General features: G+C 37.4%; 2 protein-coding genes across 2 annotated transcripts in view; one reads left to right on the plus strand and one right to left on the minus strand.

Moving 5' to 3' along the window:
- LOC129373372 (uncharacterized) overlaps positions 1 to 5,946 on the plus strand; it is a 16,129-nt gene extending 10,183 nt beyond the window's left edge. The window contains exons 7-13 of the mRNA XM_055051254.1: positions 3,967 to 3,998; positions 4,071 to 4,109; positions 4,183 to 4,219; positions 4,879 to 4,928; positions 5,155 to 5,214; positions 5,293 to 5,337; positions 5,792 to 5,946. Of these exons, the coding sequence (XP_054907229.1) occupies positions 3,967 to 3,998; positions 4,071 to 4,109; positions 4,183 to 4,219; positions 4,879 to 4,928; positions 5,155 to 5,214; positions 5,293 to 5,337; positions 5,792 to 5,832 (304 nt within the window). The 3' untranslated portion in view covers positions 5,833 to 5,946. The remainder of the gene's footprint in view (positions 1 to 3,966; positions 3,999 to 4,070; positions 4,110 to 4,182; positions 4,220 to 4,878; positions 4,929 to 5,154; positions 5,215 to 5,292; positions 5,338 to 5,791) is intronic.
- Positions 5,947 to 6,757: 811 nt separating this feature from the next.
- Positions 6,758 to 16,964, minus strand: LOC129373582 (phosphoglycerate kinase 1-like). The gene is given in 12 exon segments (XM_055051589.1): positions 6,758 to 7,030; positions 7,501 to 7,599; positions 8,116 to 8,293; positions 8,366 to 8,390; positions 8,392 to 8,543; positions 10,284 to 10,398; positions 10,694 to 10,813; positions 11,226 to 11,329; positions 12,008 to 12,152; positions 13,118 to 13,273; positions 13,360 to 13,410; positions 16,800 to 16,964. Coding segments are annotated over 12 exon segments (1,251 nt in total). The 5' UTR covers positions 16,865 to 16,964; the 3' UTR covers positions 6,758 to 6,989.
- Positions 16,965 to 17,143: the final 179 nt, after the last annotated feature.

A 17,143-nucleotide genomic window follows, 5' to 3' on the forward strand; every position in this document is an offset into this window, starting at 1 on the left:
GTAACTGCCCACATCATAAATCGCCCTGATTTTACGTTTTATAAAAATGTTATACTGCCTCAAATCAAATATGTCTGAAGATTCTCAGTTTGGATGTTTTTATGTTCAGAAGGTTTAAAGGAAGCCATTTTGTTGTAAAGCTTGACTTCCTGTTGAACTTCAGTGACAGTCGCTGGTTGTTCTCCAGCTGAACATCGAGACTTTAAACTGCTAATCCAGAGCAGCACAGCAGCCATTTTAGTTTGGAAGCAGTTGAAGTCACTTCTCCACTCAGCCTAATCTGTGTGATAGAAGGACTGACGTATCAGCGCATTTAACCAATCACAACTCGCTAAATACTAAACACATTATCACCATTGTTTTTCAGCAAACCTTATTCAAACAGCTGCATAGCTACATTTACAAGAAAGTTATTTTTAAGGTATTTTTGAATTTATTGACGTTCGACACATTTAAATATTCTTAATGGGGAAAACAAAATAGGATAAAATAAAATAGAATAGAATAGAATAAAATAGAATAGAATAGAATAGAATAGAGTACAAAAGAATAGAATACAATAGAATAAAATAGAATACAAAAGAATAGAATAGAATAGAATAGAATACAATAGAATAGAATAGAATAGAATAGAATACAATAGAATAGAATAGAATAGAATAGAATACAATAGAATAGAATAGAATAGAATAGAATAGAATACAATAGAATAGAATAGAATAGAATAGAATACAATAGAATAGAATAGAATAGAATAGAATACAATAGAATAGAATAGAATAGAATAGAGTACAATAGAATAGAATAGAATAGAATAGAATAGAATACAATAGAATAGAATAGAATAGAATAGAATAGAATAGAATACAATAGAATAAAATAGAATAGAATAGAATACAAAAGAATAGAATAGAATAGAATAGAATAGAATAAAATAGAATAGAATAGAATAGAATAGAGTACAATAGAATAAAATAGAATACAATAGAATAGAATAGAGTACAAAAGAATAGAATAGAATAGAATAGAATAGAATAGAATAGAATAGAATAGAATACAATAGAATAAAATAGAATAGAATAGAATAGAATAGAGTACAAAAGAATAGAATAGAATAGAATAGAATAGAATAAATAGAATAGAATAGAATAGAATAGAATACAATAGAATAAAATAGAATAGAATAGAATAGAATAGAATAAAATAGAATAGAATAGAATAGAATAGAATACAATAGAATAGAATAGAATAGAGTACAATAGAATAGAATAGAATAGAATAGAATACAATAGAATAGAATAGAATAGAGTACAATAGAATAGAATAGAATAGAATAAAATAGAATAGAATAGAATAGAATAGAATAGAATAGAATAGAATAGAATAGAATAAAATAGAATAGAATAGAATAGAATAGAATACAATAGAATAAAATAGAATACAATAGAATAGAATAGAATAGAATAGAATAGAATAAAATAGAATAGAATAGAATAGAATACAATAGAATAAAATAGAATAGAATAGAATAGAATAGAATAGAATAGAATAAAATAGAATAGAATAGAATAGAATACAATAGAATAGAATAGAATAGAGTACAATAGAATAGAATACAATAGAATAAAATAGAATAGAATAGAATAGAATAGAATAGAATAGAATAAAATAGAATAGAATAGAATAGAATAGAATAGAATAGAATAGAATAGAGTACAATAGAATAGAATAGAATAGAATAGAATAGAATACAATAGAATAGAATAGAATAGAGTACAATAGAATAGAATACAATAGAATAAAATAGAATAGAATAGAATAGAATAGAATAGAATAAAATAGAATAGAATAGAATAGAATAGAATAGAATAGAGTACAATAGAATAGAATAGAATAGAATAGAATAGAATAGAATAGAATAGAATAAAATAGAATAGAATAGAATAGAATACAATAGAATAAAATAGAATAGAATAGAATAGAATAAAATAGAATAGAATAGAATAGAATACAATAGAATAGAATAGAATAGAGTACAATAGAATAGAATACAATAGAATAAAATAGAATAGAATAGAATAGAATAGAATATAGAATAGAATAAAATAGAATAGAATAGAATAGAATAGAATAGAATAGAATAGAATAGAATAGAATACAATAGAATAGAATAGAATAGAGTACAATAGAATAGAATAGAATAGAATAGAATAGAGTACAATAGAATAGAATAGAATAGAATAGAATAGAGTACAAAAGAATAGAATAGAATAGAATAGAATAGAATACAATAGAATAGAATAGAATAGAGTACAAAAGAATAGAATAGAATAGAATACAATAGAATAGAATAGAATAGAATAGAATAGAATAGAATAGAATAAAATAGAATAGAATAGAATAGAATAGAATACAATAGAATAGAATAGAGTACAAAAGAATAGAATAGAATAGAATAGAATAGAATAGAATAAAATAGAATAGAATAGAATAGAATAGAATACAATAGAATAAAATAGAATAGAATAGAATAGAATAGAATACAATAGAATAAAATAGAATAAAATAGAATACAATAGAATAGAATAGAATAGAATAGAATAGAGTACAATAGAATAGAATAGAATAGAATAGAATAGAATAGAATAGAATAGAGTACAATAGAATAGAATAGAATAGAATAGAATAGAATAGAATACAATAGAATAGAATAGAATAGAATAGAGTACAATAGAATAGAATAGAATAGAATAGAATAGAATACAATAGAATAGAATAGAATAGAGTACAATAGAATAGAATAGAATAGAATAGAATAGAATAGAATACAATAGAATAGAATAGAATAGAGTACAATAGAATAGAATAGAATAGAATAGAATAGAATACAATAGAATAGAATAGAATAGAGTACAATAGAATAGAATACAATAGAATAAAATAGAATAGAATAGAATAGAATAGAATAGAATAAAATAGAATAGAATAGAATAGAATAGAATACAATAGAATAGAATAGAGTACAAAAGAATAGAATAGAATAGAATAGAATAGAATAAAATAGAATAGAATAGAATAGAATAGAATACAATAGAATAAAATAGAATAGAATAGAATAGAATAGAATACAATAGAATAAAATAGAATAAAATAGAATACAATAGAATAGAATAGAATAGAATAGAATAGAGTACAATAGAATAGAATAGAATAGAATAGAATAGAATAGAATAGAATAGAGTACAATAGAATAGAATAGAATAGAATAGAATAGAATACAATAGAATAAAATAGAATAGAATAGAATACAATAGAATAGAATAGAATAGAATAGAATAGAATAGAATAGAATAGAATAGAATAAAATAGATGTCTGATGCACATTTTCCAGAGCATACAACCAGGAGTAACTTTGAAATATATGATTTAGTAATATCAATACATATTTATATAAAACAAACATAAAATAATACAATCACAGAGAAACAAATATTATTAAATGATGACTGAATCGTCTCTCCCTCCTCTTCCTCACATCGTCTTTATGAAACTTTAAAACTAAAACCGGAGCCATGTTACTGAGACTCAGTGAAACAATCACTGTAAATAACTTCCTGCTGTGCCAGTGAGGCGTTCAGGTCTAAATATCATGTTTGACCCGTTAACAGGAAACATCAAATTTTTCTGGGAAAAAAAAATTCAGTGCTGACATGGTCTAGTCAAAGTCCAGACCTTAACCTTATTTAGGTGGCTGCACTTTGTTTTCCACAGTTTTCCTTGCTGTCATCATAAACCCGTTCAGACTTTAGTGCTTTTATTCTGCGACCTGTGGCCTCCAATCCAAATAATCGGATAAATTGGCAAATCGGATGAGTTGGAACTTTTTTATTTAAACTCATTAGGAACAAATTTTTCTGACTGAATGATGAGATGCAGCTCTGCTAACAAACTGCGTCTGTTTTCCAGAGAAACTGCTGGGGAGTCTGCGCTGCCAGACGGTAAGCCGCTGCGCCACTGACAACCGGTTTTTATGAAAATATCGTCCTGATTAATTCATCATTGTTCTGCAGATCAAACTGAAGAGCAGGACTATGAAAACGTTTCAGACTGTAAGTCACAGTTCCTGAAAATGTTAATTTGTTCCTACAAACATCTGAAATATAAAAGATTTTCTTCCTGCAGTGCAAACCAACAGCTCCAGCCTGGAACCTGACTACGTGTGAGAATCTCTCATTTTAATCATTTTGAATCATTAATCATTGATTGAAATAGTTTTAAATCAAAGAGCATACAAGAAAAGCAGAACCTGCAGCTGAAATCAAGTAAGACGAAAAACAAGCATGAAATTAAATCAACTGTTAATCTAAAGAATAAACATGATGCATGTCGATGTTCTAGTGAGAAAAATGACGTCTAGTATTAATGCATGTTGACCCAGTAAGGTAATTGATCTCAATGAGGTTACCTGGTTAAATGAAGAAATTATATAAACATCTGTTGATTAAAAGTTAGAACAGAATCAGAAGTTTCATATTGACTGATTTCATTATAAAATTACAACCTTTTCTCTCCTAATATTATCATTTTATCCTCAAAATGAAAATAAATCTTTAGCCTGAGTCTGCTGTAGTGACAGCAGCTGCTGAACTGCAGAGGTGGATGTTAAATTTATGAAATATTCAAAGGACGGCGCCCTGAGGGACACCTGAGATCTGAACACCTGATGAGTTAGTTAACTGAGATTAAAACAATAAATTCAGTTTGTAATTCCCCACATGTCATAAATTCCCTTAAAAAGAAACATCTGCTTTCCAGAGATGACAACAATCATTTAAATTTTATGTACAAAATTCCCGTAACAGTTTTTCTGATTCACAGAGCGCCAATCGGAGAGACTTTATATGTAAATGAGAAGAGCAGCTTACCTGGTGAGTACCTTCATGAAACACTAAACTTTGTTTCCTCATGAATTTATCAGCTTTTCCAGATCAGCACCAAACTCATAATAAAAATACAAGAAGCAATAGCCTCACTTTTGACACTGATGGTGCCCTATAAGAGGAATTATTTTTAATATTTAACATTTTAATCCTGACTGAGAAATCAGAAACAAAAAGTTTTGTGTTTCCATTTTCAACATGAATGTGTTTCCAGATGCTGAGCTGAATCCAGGCGTTTACGGGAATGTTTTCCCATCGCTGTTAATAACAGAAGGTAAAACAGAACCTGAACCTTCAGTCTGAAATCTGTTTAACCCTAACCCCTGACCTTTACCCTCACCCCTCCCAACAGATGACGACTATGAAAACACAGAGTTCCTGGAGCAGCAAGCCAATGGTGAGTTATGGCCTTTAAATTAATCATCTGCAACTTATTAAATCAAATTTACAGAAAAGACACTGAACTGAGAAATGTAACAGCTGCAGATCAACATGCTGCTGATTTAAACGTAAATAATAAGAACAACAATTACTAATACAATAATACCACGTTTACCTGCTACAACAAGGTGAACAAAAGCAAATAAAAGAGAAGAAAATCTAATTTAAATGTTAGTTTGGATTTTAATAACAGTTGAAACCAAATTAAGCAGCTTTATTTTAATGTTCTTATTGTCGTTTACAACTTCCAAAGTTAGACTTTAAAAAAAATGTGTTAATTTTCAGAAAACAGACAATTAATTCTAGAGTTTAAATACGTTGCATGTTTTATTGAATCGTTTCGGTTTGCTGAAATGTGCTATACAAATAAAATTTGATTTCTCATTTGGAGACAACTTGTTTTCTTCCAGATGAACCGGACTATGTGAACGAAAACGGGGAGAGCACCTGAACGCATCACGACCAAACAGCAGCAGATCATTACGCAACGTCCGCTTCATTTTGTAAATACACAGCAGGTGCTGCCCCCTGGCGGTGAACAAATAAATCTATTCATTTGTTTCAACTTTGTTAATTTATTCTGTTTGAGAGAAAATGTCACATTAAGTTGCATTTTCATGAAAATACATCAGATTGTAGATGAGCTGCTAATTTCCATTCAATCCCAATTTACAAGTCGGTGTCAAAAAAAAGTTTAAGTTTTACCTAAACAACAGAAATGAATCATTCTCCATTTAAAAATATGCAGAAATGTGACATTCAAAATAAATTTATTCTTTTGAAAGATTCTGCATGAATAAACTAATCAAAACCATCTTTTATAATTATGCTTTAATCCAGGTTAATGAGAAAAGATTTGTTTTCATTGACATCACTAGCTGCATTGCCATTGATCAGATAAATGCACAAATTTCAAATTAAAATAAATTTGCTTGATGGAAACTTTGGGGGGCTGGAGGAGGGAGATAAAATGTTTTTATCCTATGATGAAGTTTAGTACAGCTGTATTAAAATTGGTATATTATGCTAAACTGCAGTGGAAAAAGTTGTTTCTTCACGAGTCACATGATCAACAACAGGAAGTTATTACTGGTGGAAACCATGAAGAAGAAATCAGGAAGTGGTGCAATGATGTTGGAGCTGCATTTTTAATTTATCGCCTGAACAAACTCATTCATATGATTTTAACTACTTAATGGAAAAAATGTGATGACAAAATTCAGTTTTTCAACAGAATATTATGGAGGAATAACGCTACCGTACAAGGAAATAAAATAACGTGAATAAAGTCAAATATTGTGAGAAGTTGCAATGTGACTTTATTCTCTCATATTTTTTACCACGGCCCCGACGTTCAATGAGGACTTGATCACTGATTTATTTTTTAAATATAGACGGTTTTATTAGAACAGATCAGACAGGAAGTATCATGTATGTTCGCCACGTTAACACAGAAGCTCTACAGAAACCGTAAACTCCGATCCCGGCTGCCGTTTCTCGTCAGGAAGGAGAAACCGAGATCGTCTGCAGTTAGAAATTAATCAGGGTAAAAGGTCGGCGCTCTGCTGGGACAGATGGCAGGTTGGGGTCAGGGTCATGACGAGGCATCTAGGCACTGCTGAGCGCGTCCACACCAGGCAGGACTTTACCTGAGAACAGATCAACATCATAGAGTTTATATTAGACATGAACCGATCCGATATCAATAACCGTATCGGTTCTGATATGTCAACAAATTCTAGATTGTGTATCAGTTCCCAATCCATCAGGTCAGATCTATTCAATCTAATTCTACGCTTTGTTTTATGTCATTTTTCAAATTTATAGTTAAACTTTCTGATTAATTTGAATGAACGTTTGTTAGTTTCTTCTAATGTTTGACCAAAATAATCAACTTATTGTTTTGGTTTATTTCATATTTATTTTCTATTTGCAGTTTTTCCTCCTGACTGCACCGACTGACCAGCTGGTGGCGCTGTTGGTTTATATGGAGACATTTATTCACCACTATAATAATAATAACAATAAGTGTTTACTGACCCATAATAATCCCCATTTGCTTATATTTTAATTTGAAATTCCTAAATGCTGCCGACTGCTTCCTGTTGGTGGCGCTCACCTTCCAGCAGCTCCAGGCTAGCGCCGCCGCCGGTGCTAACGTGGCTAACTTTGTCCTCAGTATCCCACTTAGCGCAGCAGGTAGCCGTGTCGCCCCCACCTGGACAGAAAGCGAACAGCATCAGAGGGAAACGCTGTTATTTATTCTGCTAAAGTTTATAGACAAGAGATCAAATCCTCAGAAACACAAACAGAAATCAGCTGCTGGTCAGAACAGATTTTATTCACTTTAATAGTAAAATGTTATTAATTTATTGAATTTAAAACGAAGCAGAACAATCAGAATCTCAAGATGTGAAGATAAAGATTAAAATAAAACGCATCAGGTCAATTCATGACCTGATGAAAAACCAAAACTGTGACGTTTTACCTGTTTGAAGATGAGAATAAAGTCGTAAAATCATTAGAAAAATAGTTTGAAAGAGAAAATCTGACAGTTTTAAGAATCTGATTTGTCTGAGGAACTCGGCCGTTTCCTTCTGCAGCTCAGCATCTTAACATTTTATTCTGAAATAGGAGTTTTTGCTGAACGACTGAATTCTCTCAACATTTTAAAAAGAAAGTAATTTTTTTCTCAAATATTCTGTGGTATCAGAATCTGACCCGCAGTTCTTACCGATGATGGTGATGCAGCCTGACCTCGTGACCTCCACGACCTTGTCCATCAGGCTCTTGGTTCCCCGGGCGAAGTTTTCCCACTCGAAGACGCCGACCGGCCCGTTCCAGACAATCTGCTTGGCGCGGCCCACCGCCTCCGCGTACAGCCGGGAACTCTCCGGGCCGCAGTCCAGACCCTGCGGACCACAGGAGCTGGGGGTCACCCCGAGGCCAAAGGTCAAAGGTCAAAGGTCGAGGCCTCTCCTTACCATCCAGCCGGCGGGAATGCCGGCAGACGGTGGCGCAGCCGGTGGCGGCGTTCTCGTCAAATTTGTCTGCGGTAACAAAGTCGACGGGGAGCGTGATTCTGACGCCGTTCTTCTCGGCTTTCGCCATCAGGTCTTTGACTATACCAGCGCCTTCCTCGTCGAACAGAGACATCCCGATCTGACAGACATAAAATAAAGATTTGGACGATTAGAAACTCATCCGACTGAAGAAAAACATAAAAATCCCACAGTTCAAATTATATTCACTTTAAGAAACAGAATCCGAGCTAAAAGATCCATAAGGCTTCAGGAAAAGTAAATATTCATGCTTGAAACAAAATTAAATGGTTAAAAACACAAAATACAAAGAAAGTTTCAAAAGAAAATAACATGTTTCTGCCAAGTTTTCTGGCATTTATCAAATCAAAACACATTTGGTGATTTTAACCAACAGTTTAAATAATCAGATTTCACTTGAATAGTAATATGTTTAAATCTAAATGTTTTTCATATTTAGGCTTTTAATCAAACACTATCATTTTATTACAAAACACTTTGAATATCAAAACTTTCCAAACGTAAAAATCATCAGCTCTAATGTATCCCCCTCATTTCCCATAATGCAACACTGTCGAACCTGTAACCTCCTCTTGCTTTACGTTTCCTTTTTGTTGCTGAACTTTCTGCTAATCTGGACGATTCTGATCTACACCGAGGAACCAGATTCTGCTAAACTGAGTCAGTAAAGTTTGAACTGAGGTCACGACCTGCAGTTTATCAAAAACACACAAAGTTTCCCCAGACTCAACAACAATACAATCTGTCCTAGTCAAATCCTGACTTATTTGCTCTGAAATGGTACATTTGTTCAGATTTCTGGCAGATTAGATATTTTAGGAGGATTATTGGTCAGGACATTTAGTCTCTGTGCTGCAGGCGGGTTGCCAGATCTGAGACATTCCTGCCAAAAAGCTAAAAAACTCACCCAACTAAAAATAAATAAAGTTTATAGATTGAAATCCTAGTAGATCGTAATGTGTGATATGATTTGCGGTCCTCAGGTGAAAGACTTCTGTCGTTGGGTTTATTCTGACCAGAACCAGACCTGAACTGTCGGATCAGAACCAGACTCATGTTTTTGTGAAGCCGTTATTTTAAATCAACGCTTCACTGATTTCTGTTTTACAGTGCAGATACAGTCTGAAAAACGCCGTAATCACTGATGATGTCACAACCTACACATTTCAAAGTAAACTAAAAAATTTAGTGAAAGACAACATTTTACTAAAATGTTAAGGTTTTTATGCTTTTTGCCAAACAAACATTTAAATAAATTTTCCTCTAAACATATTTTATAAACCCCAAATGCAAAGAAAGCAAAGCCGGGCTCAAACGAAGCCCAACCTGGCAACGCCATGGGCCGTTTTCCTGCGGACGCAATGAGGATCATTAAACATTTTGAATCAAATTTGTTCTGATTAATTTCAGACATCAAGAAGAAAGGTGAATGTAAACTTGTGGCTCCAGCTGATAAAATCTGAATGTTTATTCTGAAATTCTCATTTCATGAATCTTTATTAATATTATTTAAGCCTCTGCATTTAAATAAAGAGAGTTCTATGTAATAACTTATTGTTAACTTCACTGCAGCTGATTTTTACATAAACTTTATTTTATCCAACATTAAACATGACCTAATGTTTGTTATAAATGTTTTATTTTATGAAAACCTGTTAAATGATTGTTTAGTAAAGTCAATTTGAATGGAGGAAATAAATCATTAAATGACAGTAAAACTTGGTGAGGTTTTTGGTTTGAAGTTCAGAAAATAAGATCTGAATTCTCCATATTGCTGCTCAAAACTCCAGATTGGAATCGGGTTTTCAGGAGAAACTGGTTCTGGTTCTGGTTTGCTGACCTCCATGTTGTTGAGAACTTTGAGGAAAGTGAAGGCCATGCCGCCGCCGATGATCATCTCATCCACTTTATCCAGCATGTTGTTGATCAGCTGGATCTTATCCTTCACCTTCGCTCTGCAACAGTTGGCAAACACCAGTCAGCAACCGACCAACCAACCAGTCAGTGACCGACTGACCGACCGACTGACCAACCAGTCAGTGACCGACCGACCGACTGACTGACTGACTGACTGACTGACCAGTCTTATCTGCAGTGAAAACCATCAAGTTTGAAGAAAGTAAAAGTTTTCCTTCTTTGCAGTCAGACTTTCACAGTCATGTCAGTGACTATGAAAGTCTGACTAAAACACAGGATAAATCTGCAGCAGAAACTGGCAGAAGCACAAGAAATGGCTGAACTTCCTCTCACCCTCCCAGGATGGCCAGGAACGGCCTCTGAGGTTTCTCCAGCGCCATGGCGAAGTAATCCAGCTCCTTCTTCATGAGAAAACCCGCCGCCTTGTGGGGGAGGTTCACCCCCACCATGGAGCTGAGGGGACAGAGTGTTAGTCGGGTCGGGTTTCCCAGGATCGTCACAATGATACGCTACGTTTCCCGTTTCGGCAACGAAAATCTTGACGACCAGAAACCTTGAAGACGGTCGCTTTGCTGCATCTGACATTTTTCTACATGGATGGAAGCTGCTGTGTAACCCAACTAAAACTGAAATCACCATAAAATACGTTCAGGTGCAATTCTGAAAGGCCACTATATGAGCTGCATTCAGGTGATGAGAGACAGGAAGCTCCTCCCACTCACCTGCAACTTCACCTGGATTGGCAACTCAAACAATAAACAACTAAATGTTTCCATTTCCACAACCAACTCTGGAAAACGACCAAGACGTCACAGCTTAAAGACGGAGCTTCACAAACCACGTTTCCTGCTGAGCCTCGGCTCACCTGTGAGCTCTGTGCGCCGTCCCAAACGCGTCGTTGACGTAAACGTCGCCCAGCTTGGACAGAGACGCCCTGAAGGAGTCCGTCTGTTCCTGGGTGGCCTTGGTCTGAAGGTCACAGAGGTCAAAGAGGATGATGAAGCCCACGAAGAAAAGAGAAAGAAGGAAAGAGACAAGTTTCAGTGCAGGCGTAGATTTGCACTTGGATAAATCGAAGCATAAAACTCAGAACGTCGCTCAGTGAAGGCAAAGCCAGGAACTGAGGAACACCGCAGGGCCCAACCGCTTGGCACTGCGGAATAAATCCTGGTGTTTCAGAAAGCAGGAGATTGAACTGGACCTTCAACTCAACCATCTGCTGCCAGTTCAGTTTGTCAGGATTCATTGTGTTCATTTGTATTTTAATGCTTTTGCAAATCACTCCATGTAATTACAAGGAAATGATTTGTAAACGGACAGTCGTCTCGGCCCAAAGCTGTGGCAGCAGCTGATGTTTCTAAATAAAAACCTGAATGAACCTTGTTCAATCAGTTTCCAGTCTTTATTGAACTTGCCTGAAATTACTTTTTAAATCCCGCTGGTGTGACTGCGAGTGATACAGCAACGCAGAGTCAACAGTTTGGGAAAAGTGCCACACCCAGTGAGGCTTCACCTGCCCATCACTCGAGCCTGGACCGTTTCTGTTTCCTGCTGTTAAATCAATTAATATCCAAATATGTTCAATGATTACTCAAACTCATTGCTCCTCCTGTTTCACCAGTTTAACTACTAGACCGCTCCACTGACCTTGTTCCCAGCTGGGTCTTTGCCCTTGCCCTCCTCAGCAACGTGGAAGCGAAGATTCTCCAGCAGGATGACGGAGCCGGCAGCCGGGCTGGAGCAGGCCGCCTCCACCTCTGGACCCACGCAGTCCTTCAGGAAGGTCACGTCCCTGAGGAACACCACACACAACCATCAGCTCCCCTGCTGGGTTCCCTGTAGGTTACCGACTTTGGACCAATCTGAGAAACGTCAGAACAATCATCAGTCCTACAGGAACTGGACTATTTGGAGTTTCTTTCTATTCCTCTTTAAGGGGTCAAAGTTCAACAATCTAATTTATTCTAACTTTTGGAAGAACTAGAAAAGGTTTGAAAGTAATTTGCGGACTGAGATCAAATCACTGCAGAATTTCATTTTCCCACCATCACTGGAAACTAAACTGGAACTACAAAGATAAGTTTGCTCAACAGAATGGCAATTTTGAAAAAACCAAACAACCAAAAAAACTTAATTTCTCCGATATTTTTTGCAGCAGGATGAGGAGTTTTTTCTGCGCTGCATTGCAATTAGTTCATTTATGAAAAACTGGAATCATTTTTATAGTGGGAACCACAAGAAGACGACAGGAAGTGGTGGATGATGGTGCTGTGTTTTTTTTTAATGATTTATCGAGTTAAATTTATTCACGTATGATTTTAATTATGTTTCTTTAATGGAAACTCATCAATTGTAGAATTGATTTTAGATTAGCAAAATATTGTCAAAGCTTTTCTTTCATCAGCAGAAAACAGCTGATGGAGCGACTCGTTCTCACTCAGGACACTTACTGCAGAGGGCAGCAACTTCACATGTTGCTGCCAAAGTTTCTGAAAACTGAAAACAAGAAAAAAAATGTTGCTAAATTTGCCACTTAAAAAAACAACAAAAAAAAAAACAGTTGCTAAATACAGCAACAAAATTGGCAAGTTAGCAACAGTGCGTCATCCTCTTGGCCACGCCACCTTTATGGCGTTTTATTAGAGGGCGGGGCTTAGCTTCTGTTTGTTCAGTTTTAGAACTTTTTTCTCACTGAGCTCAGCAGAGTCCAGCGAATACTCTCAGAAAAAAAAAAAGGTTTTACGGTGAAGCTCTCACTTTCCCAGCAGAGTCTTGAGCTCAGCAGCGACCGGCTCCAGCGAATACTTCTCCGGCATGGCGTTCCCGTCAGGACGGCCCAGATGGCTCATCAGAACCACGGACTTCGCGCCGCGGTCCAGGCAGTACTGGATGCTTGGCACCGCCGCCTTGATCCTGAGGACAGTTCAGATGAACAGCCAGTCGTCTCATGATGGTTCACCTTGGTTAATATTGAAATTGAAATAAAGAAGGAGTTTAACCTCTGGTTGTTGGTGATGTGTTTGTCCTTCATGGGAACGTTGAAGTCGACTCTGGAACAAAACAGTAACTATAATTACATCGTTTTGACACATTTCATGCTGCTTACTCTGCATTTACATGAATAACAGGAAAGGTTTTTATCAAGTGCTTCAGCTCGCTCCTCTCAGAAAATCAGTGGCGGAGCCTGAGGGGTGTCCGGGGTGGCACTTGCCACCCCCAACAGAGCCCTTGTCACCCCTACTGCCACCCCACTGGAAATGGTCATTTTAAAATATAATACTTATGAGATCGGCAAAGATTTGCCAGGAAAACTGTAATTTCAGACTGTCCCTGAAGGCAGCCCGATGCCCGACGCTGTTCATTGGTTAAACTGACATGTAGTTCCTGCTTGATCCAAAACACATCAACGGCTTTAGAGTTACACCGTCAGGAGTTTTGCAGGTATTTCCAACATTTTACCGCTCAGCAGTAACCGCTGTTACCTTCCTAATGAGAGGCGGCTCTTGTCATACATTTCTAAAAAGAAACAAAATGGTTGTGTACCGCTGCGTAGTGCCTCGTTTATTATATTAGCCATGCTAGTGCTGATAGATCGTGTTTTAGACAGATTCTTTTAACATGTTTTAGTGACATGCTGCCCTCTAATGTTTTATATCTCCCAGCTCTTGCTTGAAATGTGCGGTAAGAATATGAGAAAAACCATTAAGTTTTATAATGACTGAAATGTAAGTAGGCTATGTCAAATGAAAGCTTTGAATTATAACCTCACTAGTTATTTTAATTAATTTTAATTAATGTATTTTTAATTTAGTATTTTAGATAGCTACAGAAAACTAAAAACTATAGTTTAAATAATAGTTAAAATAGTGTCTCTGCCAAACAGTCATGGAGTCTAAATACCAGGCTGTTACTTTGTGTAGAGCCAAAATGAAGAGAAAAGGGAAGATCTCCCAGTTCTTCTTAAAGAGGCAAAAACCAGGACCAGACAGAACCCTGCAGCAGTGACCAGGACCAGACAGAACCTTGCAGCAGTGACCAGGACCAGACAGAACCCTGCAGCAGTGACCAGGACCAGACAGAACCCTGCAGCAGTGACCAGGACCAGACAGAACCCTGCAGCGGTGACCAGGACCAGACAGAACCCTGCAGCAGTGACCAGGACCAGACAGAACCCTGCAGCAGAGACCAGGACCAGACAGAACCCTGCAGCAGTGACCAGGACCAGACAGAACCCTGCAGCAGTGACCAGGACCAGACAGAACCATGCAGCAGTGACCAGGACCAGACAGAACCCTGCAGCAGTGACCAGGACCAGACAGAACCATGCAGCAGTGACCAGGACCAGACAGAACCCTGCAGCAGTGACCAGGACCAGACAGAACTCTGCAGCAGTGACCAGGACCAGACAGAACCCTGCAGCAGTGACCAGGACCAGACAGAACCCTGCAGCAGTGACCAGGACCAGACAGAACCCTGCAGCAGTGACCAGGACCAGACAGAACCCTGCAGCAGTGACCAGGACCAGACAGAACCCTGCAGCAGTGACCAACCTGGAGAATCCAGCCAGGAGACACCAGGCCCAAACATCACCAGCAGTTAGAGGCTGTGACAGAGAGTTATTAAGTATTAAAATCCAATAAGCCTAATTCTAAAGGTTAGCATGATGCTTTTTGCATTTTTTATTGTGTCTGTTTATGCATTTCCAATGAAGTTCCAGAGAGAGATGAGGGTGATACAGATTCAGAGTCAGACTCTGGGGAGGAAGACAGTGAAGCAGAAGGAAGTGGCACTGAACTGCCCCCACCCAGCACAACCTATTGCACACCAGAAGCACCAGTTTATTTATTTATTGTTGAGAATTAGTTTTTGGTGATATTCTGGGCTCTGAGTTTACATTTACATGTTCACTGGTCCATAGAGCCGTTTAACGTCTTGTTTGGTCATGGCAAATCTTAGTTAAATGAACCATTTTAATTTGAGTGTGTGTGAGAAAATATTTGTTTCCTTTTTTTCATCATTTGTATATGGACCCTCTGATAAAGCCTTGCTCACCCTTTGGCCACCCCTTGAAAAAAAGTCTAGCTCCGCCACTGCAGAAAATCCAGCTGCTCTGCTTTTAAATCATCTGTCAAACTCAGGGGCCTGGGGCCAAACCCGGCCCGCCCAGGACTTTTAAGTGGCCTTCTGGACTCCAGACACAAAATAGACTCAAACTCTCCAGTTCAGTTAAAAGCCTGACCGATGTGGAGAGTAACAAAAAGTCACATTTACTGAAATACTAAAGCACAAATATTGCTAAATTATCTCTACAAAATGTCAGATTTTCACAATAAACAGGACTTGACCAGAACTTTGCTCTAACTAAAAATATCTGAACTAAGACTGGCTGATAAAATCAAGACCTGCAGATGCTGCAGGTTTTGCTCAAACTAAGAGCAAAATAAACTCTTGCACTCTGTTTTCAGGTTTTGGTCCCCTGCTGCAAGTTTTGCCTTGCTGCTTCAGTCCGGCCCAGCCATGTTCTCCAAACCCAGCAATTCAGCCATGTGGCAGGCTGCTACAGGCCTTGAATCTACTGAAACTGACCTTTTAACGCTGAGCAGCGCTGGCTTTATGTGAACCTTGTCCTATACCAAGCAAACCCTCATGGCCCTCTGACATTTCCACACACGGTGTTGGTTTCAAACACTTGCCAACAGACTGAAGATCCAGTTCAAGACATTTATCCAATAAAACGGAGCAAGAAGCACATCTAGACAGGATGCCACTCCTTGGAGGAAAGCACTGAGCCATCTTTGGGCTCTTTTCTGCTGATCTGGTTATGACATCACATAAAAAGAGATTATATGACAAAGTAAAGAGCCAGAAAGCTACAACCCTGTGTTATATTCAAATTTCTGGATCAAAACGTTCTCTATGCATTTCATTGAACTTTAATGAGGGGGTAGGTGCAGTTGGGTGACGGGTTTATGGACAAAACAAAGGGAGATGTTCATTTTAATAATTTTATTAATTAATCAATAAATGTGTCCCTATCCATGCAAAAAAGGCCTATAATGGCAGATTTCTTAGAAAAGCCTCTAAACTGGTATAATTTAAGAAATTTTGACTTTTTGAAATGGCCTTTATCCCCTTCCGTACCCCTCAAACCGGAGCGCGTGTGACATTAAATGGCAGACCGAGCAGCACGTTAGTGCGGAGGCTTCATCCATCCAGCTTTGGCTCCCAAGCACGTAACAGGGGCGGAAAACGTGACGACACACTGATTCACTTCCTGAGACTGTGCTCGGCTACAGTGAAGCATCACTTTAGAGTCCCAACATACCGACCGGACAGACATTACTACGACACCTACTAATGGACAGCAGCTAACCGAGGCTCCTTCCCCATTAGCTGTTGTCAGACCTGCCGCGGCTACAGGCGACATTAAACTGCCCACCTCATAACGACCCGCTTCCCATTGACGTCCACCTTGTCCAGAGTGAGTTTGTTGGAAAGAGACATGCTGGCTGGTTCGGTTGGTTCTGTCGTTCACCGTCCTGACTGGCTCTCCTCCGCTTCCTCCGGATGCTGGCGAGTTAGCTACCGAATGTCACTGGTGACCTTAGAGCGGAGCAAAGGAAGAGCGTGGAGGCGGGGAAAATCTCTCCCCCGACGTCTGATTGGCGAATACGGTTAGGACTGGTGTGTTGTGATTGGATTAGAGGGATGGTACATCCTCTGACGGAATTCTTCGTTGTTTCTCGTAACCGTACCAACAGATCTTAATAAAATAAATAAATA

The sequence above is a fragment of the Poeciliopsis prolifica genome, unplaced genomic scaffold (assembly GCF_027474105.1).
Source record: "Poeciliopsis prolifica strain line A6 unplaced genomic scaffold, Auburn_PproV2 SCAFFOLD033, whole genome shotgun sequence".
NCBI classification, from domain to species: Eukaryota; Metazoa; Chordata; class Actinopteri; order Cyprinodontiformes; family Poeciliidae; genus Poeciliopsis; species Poeciliopsis prolifica.